The following is a 17,207-nucleotide window of genomic DNA, read 5'->3' on the forward strand; positions in this document are numbered from 1 at the left end:
GTCTGAGCAGATGCCAGGGCTGGAGTGACCCAGGCCTCCAATCCCATGTTTGGGAGTCACAGCTCCCCTGGGCACAGAGGGCAACCTTCACAAGAGCCAGAGGCCTGTGAAAAGGCGCTGCAGTGGGACCAGGATGTGAAGACCTGGGCGTTCCAGGCTCAGATGCTCCCAGGTCTCCCCTCACTGCCTCTGGAGGGCGGGTGGGGGTGGAAGGCTGTCCTCCTGGGCTGTGGGCGTGGCACCAGGAGCTTCCCAGCAGGACTCTTACTATACTCTTGGGAGCCTCAGACTTTGTCTTAAAGTTTAGGGAAATTCTGTCCCACTACATCAGCATCTCATTTAGAAATTTAAAAAGTAAAACCGACTTAATTTCCCTGATGCATCCAAGGGAAGTTGTTACTTGTGTCACTTTTCCTCCATAAATCACCTAAGCGGTAGGGACAACAGGTGGGGAGCCACACTGCCTCATTTCAAGTCTGGGCTTCTCCCTGCACTACCTTGGAAACTTTCAGCAACTTAGTTCACTGGTCAGTGACTCAGTGTTCTCATCTGTAAAACAGGCACAATAATGGCATCTACTGGGTTAAGCAAAGCACAGAGGAGTGTACTTTCACACAGTAAGTACTCCACAAGCTTAGCTGCTATTGTTGTTGTTCTGTGACATATGTCCCTTTAATTAGAGGAACACAGAGAATAATTTCCCCCAACCAATGGAGACAAATAAGGGCTCAGATAAGTCTCCCTTCCCAGTCCTATATCCCCTCTTTAAATTGCACAGTATCTACTGTGGTTGCACTTCCAGGCCTTCTGGACCTTTATTTTGATGTTGGGGGACATGCACAGATACCCCCGGCCAGGGCCCTGTAGACATGGCTGCATCAGGAATAGGCTGAGGGTCCATCCCCAGTGCATGGAGGAATGGTGAAGCAAGCTAGAGCTGCCAGGCCCCAGGTCAGCCACACCTACCCAGAGGCGTTGATGATGTCATCGCCCCTCCCCAGGAACCAGATGTAGCCCTCTTCGTCAATAGTTGCTTTGTCCCCAGTGTTGTAAAAGTCCCCACACTCCACTTTGGCTGTCTTCACTGGGTCATTCTGCAAAGAGAACGGCGCTCTTGTTAAAGGCTGTGAGTTTAGAGATGTTGAGCTCCAACCTGGGGCTCACACCTGGATTTGAATTCTGCTTCTCATGCCACCAGGCACCTGTGCAACTTTTGTAATCTCTCTGAGTCTATTTGCTTTACATGCAAACACTCAATGAATGCTACTGCATTATTTGTCAAATAATGCACAAAACACACTGACAATTGATATTAATATAACACAGTAGCTGAATAGATGAAAGATGTCAATAAACATTTGCTAAATGAATTTTCTTCCCCAAGTGCTATCTCATCTCATCCTCAAAGAGAGCTTGTGGCCCTGACAAGTGTGCCTCAGTTGGTTGAGCATCATCCCATGTACCGAAAGGTTGCTAGTTCACTTCCTGGTCAGGGCACATGCCCAGGTTGTGGGCTTAGTCCCTAGTAGGGGACGTGCAGGATCTACCTGGTCAATGTTTGATGAAATAATGGCAGAAAACATCTCTAACCTGGTAGAGAAAAAAGTCACACAAGTTCAGGAGGCACAGAGAACCCCAAGCAAGAAGAACCCAAACAGGCCCATGCCCCGACATATCATAATTAAAATGCCAAAAATTAAAAACCAAGAGAGAATCTTAAAGGCAGCAAAAGAAAAGCAAACTGTTACCTACAAAGGAGTTCCCATAAAGCTGACACCTGACTTCTCATTAAAATCTCTATAGGCCAGAAGGGAATAGCATGAAGTACTCAAGGTAATGGAAAGCAAGGATCTGAGACCAAGATCACTATACCCAGCAAGGCTATCATTCAAAAAAGACGGTCAAATAAAGAGCTTCCTGGACAAAAAAAAAAAAAAAAGGCCAAAGGAATACATAACCACCAAGCCAGCATTACAAGAAATGCTACAGGCACTGCTGTAATGAGGAGAAACAGAGAGAAACCTACACATACAGAATTAAAATGGCAATAAATAAGTACCTATCAATAACCCTAAATGTAAATGGATTAAATGGTCCAATCAGAAGGCATAGGATAACTGAATGGATACAAAAATATGAGCCAACTATATACTGTCTATAAGATTCCCACCTCAGAACAAAAGACATACACAGGATGAGAGTGAAGGAACGGAAAAAAAGTTTTCCATGCAAATGCAAAGGGTAAAAAAAAACAACAACAAAAAAAACGTGGGAGTAGCAATATTCATATCTGGCAAAACAGACTTCAAAATGAAGGCCCTCACAAAAGACAACAAAGATCACTACACAATACTAAAGGGATGGATCCAACAAGGGGATAGAACCCTGGTAAACATATACACACCCAATATAGGAGCACCTAAATATATTTTAAAAACTGCTAGAGGGCTTTAACAAAGAGATTGACAACAATACAGTCATAGCAGGAGACTTTAACACCCTGATGACTTCACTGGATGGATCTTCCAGACAAAAACGTGACAAGGAAACAGTGACTCTAAAGGACACACTGGATCAGATGGATTGAACTGACATTTATAGAACATTTCAACCCAAATCAGCAGAATATATATTCTACTCAAGTGCACATGGATCATTCACAAAGATAGACCAGATGTTAGGACACAAAACAAGTCTCTACAACTTCAAGAAGATAGAAATCATATCAAGCAACTTCTCATATCACAGTGGAATGAAATTAGAAATCTACTACAGTAAAGCCCCCCAACAACATTCAAACACATGAAGGCTAAATCGCATGTTATTAAGCAAAGAATGGGTTACCAATGAAATCCTATATAATAAAGAGGTAATATGTAAATTAACCCTCACACCCTCACAAGATGGCTGCCTACAACCAGGCCGGCAGGGGGGTTAGTGAGGATGACCAAATGACTGAACAAGCGGGCCGTGTGGGGCGACTAGGCCGACAGGGGAGGCAGTTGGGGACAACCAGGCCAGCAGGGTGGGGGGCAGTTGGGGGTGATTAGGCTGGAAGGGGAGGCAGTTAGGGGCAACCAGGCCGGCAGAGGGGGCAGTAAGTGGTGACCAGGCTGGTGAAGGGGGACAGTTAGGAACAACCAGGCTGGAAGGGAGATGCCAATTGGGGGCAACCTGGCTGGCAGCAGGGGGCAGTTAGGGGCAACCTGGCTGGCATGCAGAGGCAGTGAGGGGCAATCAGGCAAGTGGATGGGGGCAGTTAGGGGTGACCAGGCAGGCAGGCAGGTGAGCGATTAGGAACCAGTGGTCCAAGATTGTGAGAGGGATGTCCAACTGCAGGTTTAGGCCCAATTCCCAGGATGGGGCCTAAACCTGCAGTCGGACATCCCCCAAGGGATTCCAGATTGGGGAGGGTGCAGGCTGGGCTGAAGGAACCATCCCCCATCCCCATGCATGAATTTTATGCACCGGGTCTCTAGTCAAGAAATAAATTTTAGGCCAAACTGGTTTGGCTCAGTGGATAGAGCGTCGGACTGTGGACTGAAAGGTCCCAGGTTCGATTCCAGTCAAGGGCATGTACCTTGGTTGCGGGCACGTCCTCAGTGGGAGGTGTGCAGGAGGCAGCTGGTCGATGTTTCTCTCTCATCGATGTTTCTAGCTCTCTATCCCTCTCCCTTCCTCTCTGTAAAAAATCAATAAAATATGTATTTAAAAAAAAAAGAAATAAATTTTTAAAAACTTCCTGGAAACAAATGAAAATGAACACACAACAACCCAAAATCTCTGGGACACAGCAAAAGCAGTGAGGGAAATTCATAGCATTACAGGCATACCTCAAAAAAAGAGAAAAATTACCAATAAACTATTTAACACTTCAACTTAAAGAACTAGAAAGAGATCAAGAAAAACCCAGAGTAAGTACAAAAAGGGAGATAATAAAGATTAGAGCAGAAATAAATAACATAGATAACATTTAAAAATACAAAAAATTAAAGAAACCAAGAGCTGGCTCTTTGAAAAGATAAAAAAAAAAAAATTGATGAATGGTTTAGCCAGTGTTTTTTATTGTTGATTGATAGTATGAGGAGCAATGCCCCCTAGAGGGCAGAGTGATGACAACAGTGAAACCAGGAGAGAGAACCTCTGATGGCTGTTCTTTTGGAGAAAGGAGGTGGAATCTGAGATCAATTTCAGGTGTGCCCACCCTTCCATGGCCCATCTTGGAAGCTGAGAATTTCCTCTTAGTGGCCTCTACTCCTCTGGGAGGGCTAGGGGATATCTGGGCAGTTTCCTTAGAGCCCATCACAGGTTCTGTAATCCCTGGATTTCCCATTAGGCTTTGGGGCTGAAAGACATGGGTTTGAATCTTAGATCTGCCGTTTATTTGACATGGGGAAACACATGACTCCTATGGTCTGCAGGTGGTTTCTCTGAGAAGTGGGGGAGGGGAGGCCCCAGGAGGCTCAGGACAGTGACTAGGTTTGTTCACACCCTGTCGGTAAATTGGTTGGTAGCATGTGAACCCAGCCGAAGCCTGCCTTCTTAATCATCAGCCCCAAGTCCGATGATCCCGAAGCCAGGCTTCTCTACCCCATCAGTGCCACATGGGTTAGGACAGGAAAGGCTGTGAGCTTTGCAGGAACTGGACCTGGCTTCACTGAACTGGAGCACATAACGGAGATGGGAGGAGTCTCAGGGTACAGAGTTGAGTCCCCTCCCTTCTCGCTGCAGGGGTGCCAGGGACAGGGAGCGGCAGGCGAGGCGCCCTCACCTCATACAACATGAACAGGCCGATGGGCTTGGTGGGCTTGATCCTGATGCCAAGGTTGCCCTCAGTGTTGGGCGGCAGGATGTTGCCCTTGTCGTCGATGATCTGGAGCAAGAGGTCCGTGAGTCCCCCTGCGGGGCTCCCAGCACCCTGCCCACCCAAGCTCTGCCTGGCTTATGCGTGTGACACCAGGGGGGACCATGAGGAGGTCCCTGGCAGAAAACAGGATGAAGCTGTCAAGTCTTTGAAATCAGCAAGTCATGGGTGTGTTTGTTTCCTGGTACGTGGACGTCACATGTGTCTTCAAGCTACAAAACAGGGTCAGGACAAGCTAAAAGCCCCGGCGGGTGGACAGAGCTGCCAGCGCTCCTCCAGGTCCCATGTGCCACGGCTGTGTGTGCGGCCTCGGCTGGCACTGTGAGCTGCACTGGGGCCCACAGTACTGAAACCTCCCAGGAAATAAGAGGGAACTAGGAGGAGAGGAGGAAGGACACCTTGGGCAGGGGCCACGGCTGCTTCTGCCGCCTGGTGTCACACGGGGTCCGATCCCAGCTGAGCCCTCAGTGCTCCCTGGCCCTGCCTTTAGCACCAAACCTGGACATCGAAGGGTGGGATGGCTTTCCCCATGGAACTGGGCTTGACCTGTGATCCCCGGGGAGTGGCGCAAGTCAATCCCTGTGCACAAAAGGAAGAGAATACCAGTGATCAAAGGGTCCAGGCAGATCACAGAGCAGCAAGAACCATACACAGCACCCCGGCTCGCAGGGGTCATAGGTCACTGCTCATAGAGCCTGTGGGGAGCTGGAAGCTCTGCATCCTGGGCCACAGGGTGCCAGAAGCCGGTCCATCCTTGCTGCTTGACACAGTCGCTGCAGGAAAGAAACATCTACACAGCATATGTTTCAATGGACCTGGCGTATGTAGCATACTGTTTTTAATATGTTTGCTCCCTTTAGCGCCATGTGTTTTAACCAAGGTCACCTCTCCGAGAAAGGTTGTTTCCCCAGGTGGGGATCTTTCCCTGAGGTTAGGGAGGGGATACAACCCCTTAATTAAGTGCCAGGTGGGTAGTTAAGCTACATGGTCTTTACTTCCTGGAATGGAGATGAGAAACACCTTAACCCTTGTAATAGAAATTGACAGGATTAAAATCAGCTGGTATAAATACGGATGTAATAAGACAATAAACGTCAGATCCTCATCAGTTCCTAACCAGAACTCCGACCAGAACTTTGGCTGGAGATCCTGGCTATAGGTCCTGACTAGGCTGCTGACCAACTGAAGGCTGTCTTCGTGTCATTCCTTCTTCGCTGACTCCGTCCACACCTTTGGGGACCCCTGGACCTGCTGGGATTGGACCCCAGCAACAGGGTCCCAAGGGGAAGGCCAAGAAAGGAGCCAAGGGCTGAGCTCCGGGCTGTGGGCGGGTTGTGGGCACGGGAGTGCCCACTGCACACCAGGCTTGTGTCCATTTGCCCAACACTTACTCAAGACTGAAGCTGACAGGATCCCTGCCCCATCTGCCCTCGGGGCTGTGCTGAAATCACTTAGGTTGCTCCTCTGCCACCACACCCACCCCATTGCCCTCCTGGTGACCTCTTCCTCCTTCCTGGTTCTCTGAAGCTACCATCTGTCCTAGAGCAAAGCCTTCACAGTCAGAAGATGAGGGGATGCCCTGGGTCTCCTCTGTCAGAGGGGCCTGGCCGGCACCCCCTCTCAGAGCCTGGGGGGCGGGAAGCTGCACAGGCCACACCCAGGAGCTCACCTGGCTCCTCAGTGAAAACAGCCAGACTCAGGCCCCAGGAGAAGGCCTGGGCGACCCTCCTTCGGTGGTATTTCCCCGCATTTCTGTTGTCGCCAACAGGGCATTATACTGACTTTTGTGGGTGTTTCCCTCCATAGAAAACAAGCGTCTGAGCGGAGAGATTGCCCCTTGGGTTCTGCACCCCTGACACCTGGCGCAGGAGCCCCCACATCAGTGAGGACAGCAGGCCGGCCCTGGGGGATGTGCAGGCTGGGCACAGCCCGGGAGCCAGCACACCACTTCCCCTCCCCTTGCCACCACTCGCAGGGTCAGCATTCTGTTCCCATTTTAGAGGTGGGGAAGTAGAGCTTCTGGCAGGGCCCACCTATGCCTATGGGCTCAAAGCTGCCACTGGCAATACTCAGAGGAACTTACACCTGAGCTCCTCTGCTGAGCTGGGTGGCCCACAGGTTCCCATCCACCTACCGTTTCCGACTGTCCGTAGAGCTGGTGAACCAGAAGGCCTGTCCGTTGTCTCCACTTCTCTTGCTCTTCGGGCAGCATGGCCTCCCCGCCAGTAGAGCAATACTCCAGAGTGGGGAACCTGAGGCTTGGGGGAGACAAGGTGTCCACAGAGCTCAGGGCAGACATCTGGCTCTCCCCCCTCCCCACCCCCACACCTCTCCTGGGACACAGTCAGGAGTGGTGGACAGGCGGCTGGTTTCATTAGGGGTGTCTTCCTCACTCGTCTGGAGCTTTCTCCAAAGTAGGTAAAATTAGCAGAGTTTCCACTGTTGTCATTAGTGATGCCCTGATTGGATTTTTACTGGGTTTGGACCAAGTTCGTCATCTGAGGAATGTTGCAAAGAGTGGCTGTCATATGAGCTTTGAAATACAGATCGAGGCAGACTCCAAGGGCATGCTGGGATGGAGGTTTCATGAATAAATGCAAGTTGTATTTCGGAATTAGCTTCGTAAGGGTACTTGTTCAACTCCTTGACATTTTAACTCTGTGCCTAAAAGTTATTCGGTCTGATTTTTGAAGCAGCCATTTGCATTTTAGAGTCTCTAAAATATACATAAGTGCCCATTAGGTTCAAAGACAAGATTGCAGTTTAGCTCAAAATTAATCTATAAACACGGGGAAATAAAAATAAAACTATAGCAAAATGACACTACATCCATCAGATTGGTAAAAATTAAAGACTCTGGCAAGAACAAATGTTGTCAAAGATGTGGAACAAGGGAATCCTGCCTCCCTGCTGGTGGGCGCACAGGACGATGGGATACTTTGGAAAATAGGTGGTAGGATGCGGTGTCAGTGTGACTCAGCAATTTCTCCTAGAAAGACCCCACACAAATGAGTGCTGATGTGCACAGGGTGAGTGTGCAAGAACAGTGCGAGTCATCAGCAGTCCTCAAATGCAAACCACCCAGATGTCCATTAGTGGTAGAGCAGATTGATGAAAATGTCGACTTTTTATAAAATGGGATATTATATAGCAACATGATGCAACATGGGCACATCTTAGAAATATAATGTTGTAAAAAGAAGCCAGACATTACAGAATAATATGATTACAAAGCTCACAAGCAAGTAAAAGAGACTAATATTTCCTTAGGAGGTAAACTACAAGGGAGAGAGGGGGAGAAAAACACACACGAATGAGTGAACACCATAAAAGTCAAGACAGTGAGTTCCGTTAAGGAGTTGGAGAGGTCTGAGTAGGTCACTGGGGGCTGGCGATGTTCTCTTATTGGGACTCGAATGAGTGGTTACATATTGGTTTAATTTTCAACAATTTCTTAATCTACAAATTTATGTCTTATGTTTGTTATTTCACATTAAAAAGTTTAAAAAATGAAAACATTTCATTTTTTTCATTTGGATCTGAGTCCTGCTTAATAAACTAATTAGACTGGCTGATAATTATCGCCACCAGCATTTCTCTCTCTCTCTCTCTCTCTCTCACACACACACACACACACACACACACACACACACACCAGCTCTCACTGTCCTCAAAGAACCAGAGTTAGAACAGACTGTTACCATTCTTGGCTGGTGATTGAAAGAAACAGAACCAGGGGAGAGGCTGACAGTGTTGAGCACAGGCAGCTGGAAGCAGAGGCCTGTTTGCTTCACCAGGAAGCTCCAGTTTCACACCCAAGAAATGGCAGCACAGTCCCCCCAAGGGGATTAACACCCTCCCTCCCCTCTGGGTTGGGATTGTGTGTGGGAGGGGGATGGGGCAGGTCAGAAACTGCCCAGTGAAGTCAAAATGGCACAGGGGGAGGTGTGGGACCACAGAGGCTGTCAGTCTAACCTGGGAAAAGATCGTTGGCCAGGGGTGGGCCCAGTGCGTGCCCCTGGAATCTTGGGAAGTTAGTGGGTTGTTTTGAAAAAGCTCCTGGTTGAGACCCGGGGAGTAATGCTGTCTCTCTTGCCTGGGACCCCACTGGCCCAATTTGGCCCTCTCCCCGCTCGCCCAGGAGCAAAGGACCATGCAGGTCTGGAGGCCACCTGGGCCGGGGGAGAGACTTCCAGGCCCAAAGGATCATGAAGCAGAAACTCCGGGCATTGGCCTTTGCGTTGGCTGTTGAAGAGGAGACTGGACTTTTTCCAGGGCAGGGCCCAGAGAGATGGGCATTGGGAAGCCGGGAGGAGAACTCTATTGATGTTACCTAACAAATACACCACACCACACATCAATCCTTACAATTCTTTCCTCCCAACCCCGTGGAAGAGCCTGTTCCCCAACAACAACAAAACCACAGTGAAATAGAATCCTTAAAATCCTACCCAAAGATTGTGAACACAACAGGCCACGTCTACATACCTGCCAAAATTCTCCTGCAGAATCATTCGAAATACGGAGGGCGCAGCAAAGTACTGGGTGATGGGATATTTAAAGAGTGTCTACAAGGTGAACAGAGAAAAATTTTATATTTATAGTTAAGATGAAAAATACTGGCCAAAAACAACAACAACAACAAAATACTGGCCAATTATTACCATTTTTTTCTGCTCTCCCTTCTGAGACAGCCCATTTATTCATTTGTTAATTCTTCCAGTATCTATATATTGAACATGCATGTGTTTATGAACTGAGAGAGTAGAGTTGGTGAGAAGTGAGAGACTGATAACACAGAAGAAATGGTATAATGGATTAAAGATGAGCAGTGAGGGCTCCAATGGAAGGGCCTGGAGAAGAACTGGCCCCACAGTGGTGAGGGGCGGGGCTTGGACTTGAGTGGCGGGGAGGCAGGTCTGCGGAAGGAAAGCAAGGGTGCAGTGAGTGGGGACACAAACAGCATGTTCAGGAGCAGGGGAGTCATTTGAAAGGGTTTATGGAGGCAACTTCAATCATCACCATGATGTGCTCATAACAGTAACAGCAACTGCTACCAGTTCCTGAGTGTTTTCAGGTGCAGGCCTCAGGCCTAACCACTTGATATACTTTGCCTGTATCATCTCAATATTCCCAACAATTTTATGAGGTAGTGATTATTAAAACTTTCATCATACAGGTGAGAAGACTGCGCTCAGAGAGGTAAGGTTACCACTAACAAATATTAAAGGTGTGAAAAGGAGCTAGATTTTAGCTGCTAGAACCATCCTATTCCAAGGGCTCTGGTTTTAAACACTCAATAAATTCACACGCACACACCAGCTACCTGGCCCTGGAGGAGCCAGGAGACCTGAGATTGTCCTGGTTGCTTTAATGTCTCAAAATGTGTATTCTGGGAGACTCACTGACTGATTTAGAGCCTCACATTTGAGACACCCAGAGCCCAGGTTCTATCACCCTAATGGGCTTCTTTGTTACATACACTCTTCTCAGCAGGGGCCAGCTTTTGAGCCTGAAGCATGAGTTTCTCCAGGAGTTTGTTGACACTGAGAGTTTAGTCCTCTTACCTCCACAATGACCTTAGGGTCAATCTGGGGCAGATGGTGGATGAAGACTGTAGACCCTGCTGTCCATGGTTCAAACACAGTCTCCACAGCAGCCACAATCCAGCCTGGATCTGACAGGCACCAGAAGACATCAGAGGCCTTCAGCTGGAGTACTTCCCTGCTGACTCCAAAATACAGTGGCCTCAGCTTTGTAACCACAGGAGTATGTGACCCAGGGCTCAGGAATCTGGTTCTCAGACAGCGAGCCACCCCTCTCACTCTCAAGTCATGTGGTTTGTGTGGGGCTCCAGACTCACTCCCACCCCAGTCCCAAAGGCACGCCAATCAGATATCCTGGTCGCATGCCACTTCAACTGGTTCAATCAGAATGATCCTTAAGGCTGGGAATACTGGGATGAAGTCTGTGGCTCTTTTTCTGGATTCACATCTGTTATTGGTAGGTTTGGGCAATGCTGGCAGCCATCGGAGATAATAAGGGAGGGGCCTTTCTGAGAACAGCATCAAAACATAACAGAAACATCCCGAGCCGGGTTGACTCAGTGTTTAGAACGTTGAACCCACGGACTGAAGGGTCTTGGGTTTGATTCTGGTCAAGGGCATGTACCTCATCTGCAGGCAGCCCTGGCTGTGGTGCCTGTGGGAGGCAATAAATTGATGTGTCTCTCTTACATCAATGTTTCTCTCTCTCTGTCTCTCCCCCTCCCACACTCTCTAAAAATCAATGAAAAACAAATATCCTCCTGTGAGGATATTTAACAAATAAATAATAAACAAACAGGGTGTGGGGTGGGCTTGAAGGAGGGAATGGGGGGAAAAGGGGACATATGTAATACTTTGAACAATAAAGATTTAATTTTTTTAAAAACACACACACACAACAGAAACAGCTGGTAGATGGAGAGACAGAAAATTGAATCCAGTGGCTACTCAGCTAGGTCTGAAGCATTTTGACACCCTACTCTTACTGCTTCCGAGGGACCTCTGTGTGCATAACTCCTTGAGAAAAACTCAACTCTCCCATGAGGAGCTATGGCTTTGAAGAGCTCTTCTATTAGTAGGGAGGGGCCTGGAGGGCCATTCACACTCCCCGTTCCCATCTCTCTGAGGGCGGTGGCACACCCACAGGAAATTACAAGCCGGGGACCTCTGTTCTGAGCTTCAGACCCAACTGCCCACGGAGCATCTCTTCTGGGACGTCTCTTGGGCATCTCACACCCAGAGCATCCTAATCTCTCCTGCCTCCCGGGACTCATTCTTCTCCAGGGCTCTCTGTGTTTCAGTGACTGTCATTACTGCCCAAGCTCCAAACCTGGGAGTCCACCTTGACTCTCCAGCCCCTCCTCCCTCCCACATCTAGCCAGCACACCCTCCCATTCTGGCTCCTAAAATCTCAGACTTCTTAACTTCCTCATGTCCCCAGCACCTTGTCCAAGCCACCACCATCTTGCACCTAAATTATTCAAGACCCTCTAACACAGTGATTTCAACCTTCCTAATGTCTCGACCCTTTAATACAGTTCCTCATGTTGTGGTGACCCCCAACCATAAAATGATTTCCGTTGCTACTTCATAACTGTAATTTTGCTACTGTAAACAATATGTAATTATATATGCGTTTTCCGATGGTCTTAGGTGACCCCTATGAAAGGGTCATTTGACCCCCAAAGGTGTCTCAACGCACAGGTTGAAAACTGCAGCTCTAACAGGTCTTTTGAAATCTATTCTTTTTCCAAGCCAATCTGCACCCTGCAGCCACAGTGATCTTTTCAAAATACAAATTGGATTAGGTCTCTCTCTTGTTGACAGCCTTTCAATGCCGCCAATAAGCTTATTGTTTTCCCAATAAGCTCAATCTCTGCACCAAAGTCCCCAGGACCCCGTGTGCTCTGGACCCCACTCACTCTCTCAGCTCCTCCCATCTGTGCCTCCCTGACATGCTGAGCAGCAGCTCCTCTCAAGTCTCTATGAGTGCTACTTTTAAAAATATTTTTTTTATTGATTTTAGAAAGGAAAGGCCAGGGAAAGACAGATAGAAACATCAATGATGAAAAGAATCATTGATTGACTGCCTCCTGCATGCCCCACACCTAGGATGGATCCCGCAACCTGGTCACGGGCCCTGACCTGGCATTGAGCCATGACCTCCTGGTTCATAGGTCGATGCTCAATCACTGAGCCACGCTGGCTGGGCTATGAATGCTACCTTTTATACCTTTGAGCCTTTGCTTATGTTATTCTGACTACTCAGAATACTCTCCCCTTCTTTCCACCCCCATTCCTCCAGGGTTTTGCTGATCAAGTGATATCATTAGCACAGATACCCAGTGTCCACAAGACACCTTCTCTGCCCCTTGCTCTGCTTTATAAGGTACAAAATACATAGAACTTTGCCAGGACTGACCAGCAGACCTTGAGAGATGGATGAAGAGTTTACTTTAACACACGTTTCTGTGACAGAGAAGGCTAAGGGGCTTGTTTAGCTTTAGGAATCAAAAGAGCCCCAAATGCCTGCCCTGTTAGCCTTTTATTGTAACAACAGCTTAAACTAAATTTAACCTCTAGATACAATCAGTAGGGTAAAATACTTCTTCAAGTTCAGGTCTTAAAGACTAAACATAGAGATTCCAGCAAAACACCCAGAGGATCAGACTTGTTTGGAAAAGTCAAGGCAGGGGCTGTCGTCTTTGGCAAGGTCACCCCAGAGGCACCCAACCTTTTGAAGAATCCTCCTTACAGACTTGCCAACCAAGGCCCATACTTCCCCACAGAACTTGGTCTGGTCTGAATATTACTAGTTGGGGAGGAGGAAGTAGGAGGGAAACGATGTTTGCTTTAAAATTGGTTACGTGGTTAACCCAAGGCTATGTCTTCAGCCTCTACAATTATTTATTTTAGCTTAAAGGCAGTGGCCTGGCTCCAGGTATTACTTCTCCCTAATGGTTCATGACTGGGAAACTCCACCTCTGTATCTGTACAGTTCACATAGCTAGAACTTTCTGTCCTCCTCCCAGCAAACCTGGAACCAGTGACAACGACACATGGCTTGTCATTTGTGCAGCTTGCAGAATGCCTGCTGCCTGCACCCACGTTCCCTCCACACCTGTGAAGGTGCTCAGGCAGGACCCCCTTGTCATTGGGAGGCTTCTGTGAACACACACTTAGAAGTCCAGACCTTCGCCTCGGAGACCCTCAGTGGTCTGAACCAGAGAGAGCAGAAGGGAGAAGCAGGATGGACTCGGTTCTACTTAGAGCACCTTTCCCAGCACACACACACACACACACACACACGCACACACACACGAACACACACACACCCATACACACACACACACACCACACACACCACACACACACGCACACACACACACACCACACACACACACACACACGCACACACACACACCACACACGCACGCACGCACGCAGGCGCGCACACACACCACACACACACACACACACACACACACGTGCGTGCATGCACACGCACGCACGCACACGCACACACGCACATGCACACACACCCCACACACACGCACGCACGCGCACACGCACACACACGCACACACACGCACACGCACACACACGCACCCCTTGCCCCAGTCTGTGATCCAGTCTCTAAGTTGATGCCCTCTTTCTTACCATGAAGGGAAGGAGTGTCGCAAGGCAAGTCCATGGCTGTGTTTTGCCATCTTGGGGAAGCCGGTGGTGCCACTGGTAAAGAAGATGACCATTGGGTCCGTGGTCTTTGATTTAATACAGGTGTGATCTGGGGATGCTGATCTACAAAGGGATTGAACAGAAAAGGAGAGAAGTCAAGTCTCCTGGCTCCACCCTCAGGGTCAGCAAAAGAAACAACATGAGGCTCAAAGTCAGAAACCTGGTTTGCTTGTATAGATTTTAGAGAGAGGAAGGGAGAGAGATGGAGAAAGAGACAGACAGAGAGAGAGAAACATGGATTTACTGTTCCACTTATTTATGCTTTCATTGGTGGATTCTTGTATGTGCCCTGACCAGGGACCAAACCCACAACCTTTGCATTCTAACCAACTGAGTTCCTGGCCAGTGCAGAAACCTGTTTTGCAACACTGGAGGAAAAACTGGTCTCCAGGTCTGAACCATCAGAGTTTATGGGTGACTTGGGTAAGGAGACTGACATTTCTTCATTTAAAAAATGGGGAAACACTGCCAATTATTTTATAATTTAACAAACATTGAAATAGAAGAATTTAGAGCATTCCGAAAATGCTCTAAATGACTTACAAATAAGAACTCATTCAATCTTCAGAGCAATCCTAAGAGCTGACTATGCCCAACTTGTCATGCTCCCTTTGTGGATGAGGAAACTGGGGCTCAGAAAGGTTAGGTAACTTGCCTGAAGACACACAGCCAACAATTGGCAGAGCCAGGGTTCAAACCCACTGTGATGCATAGACTGTCCTCTTACTCACACTGCTAAGCTTCTTTTCACACAAACTAACTTTAAAGGAATTTCACCCTTGGTGATAAGGGGTGGCGAAGAGAGAGCGAGGGAGAGGGAGAGTGAAAGAAATATATGTGTACACCTTGTGTAAGCTCAAGCCTGCAGAGGAAAACTGCATGCCCCTCAGTGGGCCTTGATTTCTGGGAGCTTCTACACTCAGTCTCCTGGGCCTGTGGTGATTGGCGCCTGCTATGATTGGACGTGACCAATAAGCTTCCTCTGTTGTTCAAATAAACTACAGATCATCCAAAATGCTCGAGGGAACACTGGCTCTTGTTGAGAAATGGTACCATCGTGACTCTGGGCAACTTAAGGGATTTTTAAACAGTATTATTTATTTAGGTTTTTATTAACTCTCTGGCTTCATTTGTTTATTCAAATTATAAAAGGAAGTTTATCTAGAAAGCCACAGAGGTAGTAGAAGTGAGCCAGCTGGGCGGCACTGGCTCAGGAAACAAGTTTGGGGCAGAAGAAGGGCCCTTGGAGTTGAGGAGAGAGAAAGGCAAAGGTAGCGCCAGGGGACGTTGAGGGCCTGCTCCCTGGAGGGAGAGCCCAACTCTGGACCCTAGAGTCCAACACAGGTGTGACGTCAGTGAAGTATTTGCCTTTTGGGGTTGAATAACATTTTACTTTAAAAATAGAAAGGTTGAGGAGGAGCCAAGATGGCGGCGTAGGTAAACACCGGAGACCGCTGCCGCAAACAACCATTTCAAAAATACAACTAAAAGACTGAACGGACATCACCCAGAACCACAGGAAGGCTGGCTGAAGAGAGACTCTACAACTAGAAGGAAAGAGAACAGCAAATCGAGGCTCAGAGGCGGCGCAGTGTGGAAAATACAAAGGTACCGAGGTGCACTCGCAAAGCGGGCTGGTGGCTGAGGGAGCGGTTGTCGTTTTCTGTCGGGAGTGAGTCTCAGACTCTGGACTCCAGATCCGGGCGAGTCTCTAGGGACCCAGACTCAAACGGGAGAAGCGGGATTATCCGGCATCAGTTGGAACCTGAGGGCAGCTTTCTCTCCGAGGTTTGCAGCGGCTGCCGGGGTTCTGAGAAGCAGAGCCTCTGGGAACGGGACTGAGCGTGGCCATAACTGCTCCCTCCACCCGCCCTGTTGATCCCGCCCCGCCCAAAGCCTGTGCACAGCCATTTGCCGATCGCCTCAGGCAAAGGCTGGATTAGCACCTCCCCAGAAGGCAGATGTTTTCCATACAGCTGATTCCTATAGCCAGTCGGCCTGGGGGTCAAATCCCTCTAGTGTTAACTACAACAATTAAGGCTTGGCTAGAACAAGACTGCGCACAGAGACCACAAGGGGGTGCACCAAGAAAGCATAAAAGATGCGGAGACAAAAAAACATGACAGAAATGGAGGATATGGAGCTAAGAATCGCAATTTTGAGGGCTTGCCATAAATTTGTGCAGAGCCTCACGAAAACTAATGAGACCCTCGATGCTACGATAAAGAAATTAGAAAGTAAGCATACACGGACTGAAATAAAGAATATTATACCCAATAGCAGACCAGAGGAGTACAATAATCAAACCAAAGATTCGACAAAAAACACCCAATTGGAAAAGCAAAATGAAAAAAGAATCCGAAAGTGTGAAGATAGTGTAAGGAGCCTCTGGGACAGCTTTAAGCGGTCTAATATCAGAGTCATTGGAGTGCCAGAAGATGAGAGACAGCAAGATATTGAAAACCTATTTCAAGAAATAATGGCAGAAAACTTCCCCCACCTGGAGAAAGAAATGGACTTACAGGTCCAAGAAGCGCAGAGAACCCCAAACAAAAGGAATCCAAAGAGGACCACACCAAGACACATCATCATTAAAATGCCAAGAGCAAAAGACAAAGAGAAAATCTTAAAAGCAGCAAGAGAAAGAGGCTCAATTACCTACAAGGGAATACCCATACGACTGTCAGCTGATTTCTCAACAGAAACTTTGCAGGCCAGAAGGGAATGGCAAGAAATATTCAAAGTGCTGAATACCAAGAACCTACAACCAAGATTACTTTATCCAGCAAAGCTATCATTCAGAATTGAAGGTCAGATAAAGAGCTTCACAGATAAGGAAAAGCTAAAGGAGTTCATCACCGCCAAACCAGTATTATATGAAATGCTGAAAGGTATCCTTTAAGAAGAGGAAGAAGAAGAAAAAGGTAAAGATACAAACTATGAACAACAAACATGCATCTATCAACAAATGAATCTAAGAATCAAGTGAATAAATAACCTGATGTACAGAATGAACTGGTGATTATAATAGAATCAGGGACATAGAAAGGGAATAGACT

General features: G+C 47.9%; 1 protein-coding gene across 1 annotated transcript in view; it reads right to left on the reverse strand.

Annotated features, from left to right (window-relative positions):
• LOC139008328 (acyl-coenzyme A synthetase ACSM1, mitochondrial-like) overlaps positions 1-17,207 on the reverse strand; it is a 49,572-nt gene that overhangs the window by 15,534 nt on the left and 16,831 nt on the right. The window contains exons 5-11 of the mRNA XM_070411644.1: positions 14,071-14,211; positions 10,432-10,591; positions 9,353-9,432; positions 6,999-7,122; positions 5,363-5,443; positions 4,772-4,873; positions 967-1,094 (exon numbers count right to left, since the gene is read on the reverse strand). Coding sequence (XP_070267745.1) covers positions 967-1,094; positions 4,772-4,873; positions 5,363-5,443; positions 6,999-7,122; positions 9,353-9,432; positions 10,432-10,591; positions 14,071-14,211 — 816 coding nt within the window. The remainder of the gene's footprint in view (positions 1-966; positions 1,095-4,771; positions 4,874-5,362; positions 5,444-6,998; positions 7,123-9,352; positions 9,433-10,431; positions 10,592-14,070; positions 14,212-17,207) is intronic.

Source organism: Myotis yumanensis, unplaced genomic scaffold (assembly GCF_028538775.1).
Source record: "Myotis yumanensis isolate MYYU_CA2020_CCGP unplaced genomic scaffold, mMyoYum1.0.hap1 SCAF_4, whole genome shotgun sequence".
Classification (NCBI taxonomy): Eukaryota; Metazoa; Chordata; class Mammalia; order Chiroptera; family Vespertilionidae; genus Myotis; species Myotis yumanensis.